The 4,137-nt window shown below is 40.1% G+C and overlaps 1 protein-coding gene across 1 annotated transcript; it reads right to left on the bottom strand.

Annotated features, from left to right (window-relative positions):
- Positions 1-2,094: 2,094 nt before the first annotated feature.
- On the bottom strand, positions 2,095-2,247 carry SARC_13250 (hypothetical protein; the record flags this gene model as incomplete). The annotated part of the gene is made up of 1 exon (XM_014292623.1): positions 2,095-2,247. A coding segment is annotated over one exon (153 nt), but the record flags the coding sequence as incomplete, so codon positions are not given.
- Positions 2,248-4,137: the final 1,890 nt, after the last annotated feature.

Raw genomic sequence — 4,137 nt, 5'->3', positions numbered from 1 at the left:
AAAAACCAATGTATTATCTCAATTGATCTTGATATTTTAAACTGACCGGAGGCCGTATTTCTACACATCCACTTTTTGACTGTCTCATATAGAAGCTCGAAAACTCGGATTTCAACCCTTGCCACAGTTTGTATAGCTTTTTACCTATCTCGTCCTTCCAATCATCCGAGCTCTCTTTAGCAGCTGCCTTGATGGTGTACACCAGGGTCATGTCCAACGGATCTGCATTTCTTATCTGATCAACATACTTGGCGGGGCGTTTATACGGATCATCCATCTCTTCTATTGTCACCACATCTGCCTCCCATGCTGATAGATTTGGTAACCATGGATATCTCTTTTTGGTGGCTGTTGCGCTGGTATTGATATTTGCTAACGCTGCTTCGACGTCTTTTTGTTTACACAGTAATCCTTGTCAGCGAAGTCTTTGGCAAATCTGATCCACCAAGGGTCACGGTGACGAATCTGGCCGTTGTCGAGTCTTCCCCGCCCCCCTTGCAAGCTCTGTGTACCTACTACACCATCTTTATGAAGGTCATCGGTCATAATGCACACTATCCTGCAGACAACACTTGGTGTTCGCTTGGCTCCGGCTTTACTGTTCTCTTTGGCTACCTTCACGGCTGTTTTGTTGTTACTTGACGCCTTGTCTTTCAGTGTTTTGCCATCATATTCTAAAGGAATATATGGCCAGTGCGGAAATCATTCCATCTCTTCTCGAGCATTATCGTTGAGGAGCAGTACAGTCACTAAAGTCTGCTTTGATGCGGTAGTTGGTGAGTTCTTGTCTCCTCAATCAAACGACGAGATGAACTGCGATGGGGTTTGCATACCGTTTTCAAACTCCGTTGATATAATCAGCCCGTGTCTTGTAGACCTATCTTCTATCTTGCGCCTCCTAAGATATTCTGCTTTTAAAGCTGATATTCGCAGGGCGACTTTCTAACTGGTGTCGTCGTAAACAGTTCTTCACTGTCTTCTAGATCCGGGGTCGGCCGACGTTTCTTCTTCACAATTGTCGTCGCCACGCTCGGATGGCTCTTCTTTATTAGAATGATCTTCGTTGTGTAAAAGTCGGTCACCTCTAGGCTGACTATACGATAGCAAGACGTTTACGTTAATAAGACAATACGTGAAAACGTTAAAATTCAAAATGTTAAAAATAAGTTTAGCTTCAGCCCTTGGTAGTGAGCAAATGATTAGGGGATTTTAGACTGAGACTATTGTCTATATGCTCCGCTCTAATCACTCCCTACTTCGGTCTAGATTTATTTATATTTTAGTTACTAAGACTAGATATCATTTCATTGGACGCCTATTTTACATTTCACGCCTCGAAACAATTATCTACTTAAACTAACCAATAAAATATCTCTAAGTCCAACTTAAGAAAAAGAAAAAATAAAAAAAAGCACCAAGCTGATGCAGTATACATCTGCACCTAAACCCCATCACTTGGTACCTAGCTCTCCATCCCATTTGAGGCATAGTCGGGCACATCTAGTTGGCTGGCTAAGAGGAATCAAATCCATGTTGTCCTAAATTCTAACAACTCCGATCCCGTCCTTTTCTCAGTGGATTATCTTGCTCTGAGATTATTATCGAATTATACCATAGGTTTGTACCAACAACCATTTCATGCCTGAGACTTTCTCTCATGGTACTCCCGTTAATTAGAGATTCTCAAAGTGTCATTTTCAGGTGTCAGATTTGTATCATTCCTGTATTACGTACAATTCTAATTTCAGTGGAAAAAACCAATCTATATTTGGAAAACCACCTAGTTGTCCATAGTAGAGTCCCATACTCTACTAAGTACTATCACATGTTCAGAATTTTGAATATCTCAATTCTTGTTCATGTACAATACGTTAAACGTATTCCAGTATTCTAAGTATAAACGCCAACACGTTAATACGCTTATAATAAACGTTCACTGTGCAACTATTATTAGGAACCCGCTATTTTTACAGTTGCCACGCTCGGATGAAGGCTGTTCTTTGTTAGAACCATCGTCATCGTGTCGTTGTTCTGTATTCATCTGTCGTGGCCTTTCCTTATCATCTCCGCTTTCCTCTTCACTTTGTTCCCCCACTACTTCCCCTGCTTCTGATTCAACACCTTGAATATGATCTTGAATGTGATCTTCAGTGCGATCATGAATGTGATCTTGAGTGTGATCTTGAATGTGATCTTGAGTGCGATCTTGAATGTGATCTTCTTGAATGTGATCTTCTTGAAGGGGATCTTGAATGTGAATATTTGAACTATGCGTACTAATGTGTGAATTCAAATTGTGTGTGGTGGAAGAGTCATCCTATTTTTACGATTCTCTGTATCAATATGCTCAGTATCTAGTGATCAAACCTACATAGTAACTTCCGGCATTTCGAACCTTGAATTAGGCTGGATGAACGGTCGTGGTTGACGTTGATTGATAACTGAGGGAGGCGCGCCATCATATCGTTTTTGACAATACGAGGATCGTAAATAGTCAGGGTGCACAGGCATAGGACTCATACTTCTGTTTAAAAGTGGCCTATAATGGGGCAGCCAACGATCGCAATTCCCAGGTTTGATCTGCATGGTACCCTGCTTTCGCGCATCGTACATACCTTACAAAACAGACGTTGACATATTTTTTATATAGATGTACTTGAAGTAAAGTATATCACACGGAAGAGAGACGTACTATTCTATTGCTGCGTTTAGCTAGGTCTATTACATAATTAACAAGCATACAAGAAATATACACTGTTATTAACAGCAGCATTCAAAAGAGGCATCGTAACCGCCCGACCGTTAAACCGCTTCTTTGTAGCAAACATGCTTGCATCCAATCGAACATTTTGTGCGGGCCTTCGTGTATCCAATTAGATTGATGGGGATATCGACAGTATTTTACATTTTCTTGGTAATTTTTGAAGTTTCCGTAAAGATTCCGACTATAATGTAAAACTATAACGAAATTAACTATTACAAGCGACAAATTTTGTCTGGAAGTTTTCAAAAGTGGGATACGAAATCAATTTAAAAAAAATTTAATCGAGCATACTATTGGCTGACAAGCTATGTCGCTCGATTATAACGTGAAAACTGACCCGGCCTCATTCTCACATCATTTGATATTAAACTTTGACGGTTTAGCGTTCCGCCGTCCCGGGAACTTTTGGGAAGCATTTACAATCATAAATTTACTTGTCACTATGGAATAAACCAATGATATCAAACTTTATTCACTTTGACTTTATGCCTGAGTCACAATATCCAATAGAAAATAACATATATGTATCTTATCTCCGGTAGACTGTTTCTATTGGAATTATGCATTATGGCCAATGAAATTGATATAATATAGAAATATGATACAGGGAATTTTGTTTATCGCGATGTGCTGTGTTGATATCATGTCACTTGCTCGGATCCATTAGAATTTTTATCCCTACTACTATATACTATCGATTATAATCGGTATTTACAATATGTATGTATCAGGCACCGCGTCGTATCAGGGTACTCAACGGGCCCTCTGGGAATGATATTGAATATAAGCACAGCCACAACCTAATCAGCCCAAACGCCATTGACGTACGGTTCACCTTTTAATTGATCGCTTGCCACAACACACACACACGTGCGTGTACTAGTATACGACTGGTTTGAGTGTTTTAAGATATTTGATGTCCATCTTCGCAATCAACCTGCTATAAAAGCGAATGCCGAGGCGTTGGCATCCATTCAACGCACACGCATAGCATACTTAAGACCGGCGCCATTGGTTTCCTTCAAGTCAACCGCCACTCCGTAAGGGATGCAATGGGCGAACTCATAGCCAGTCTAGCGCAGGGATTGGATACTCTCCGCAGACGCCCTACTCGGCTGCACTTTCTGCTATTCCTAGGTAAGATGTATTGTTGTTTGTATTTATGATTCTATGTCTGTAGTACATATCAGTAACTTTGACAGCGTTCGTCACAACTTGAATTTGCCAAGGTACCAAGTGTTAGATATGGTAATTTTCTCCGCCTGTACGAAATATAATACATATATATATATATACACCAGTTTATACTCATATTTATAAATATATATATATAGACACACACACACACACACACACACACACACACACACACA

Source organism: Sphaeroforma arctica (assembly GCF_001186125.1).
Source record: "Sphaeroforma arctica JP610 unplaced genomic scaffold supercont1.3065, whole genome shotgun sequence".
NCBI classification, from domain to species: Eukaryota; class Ichthyosporea; order Ichthyophonida; genus Sphaeroforma; species Sphaeroforma arctica.
This window is presented reverse-complemented; position numbering and strand designations above follow the sequence as displayed.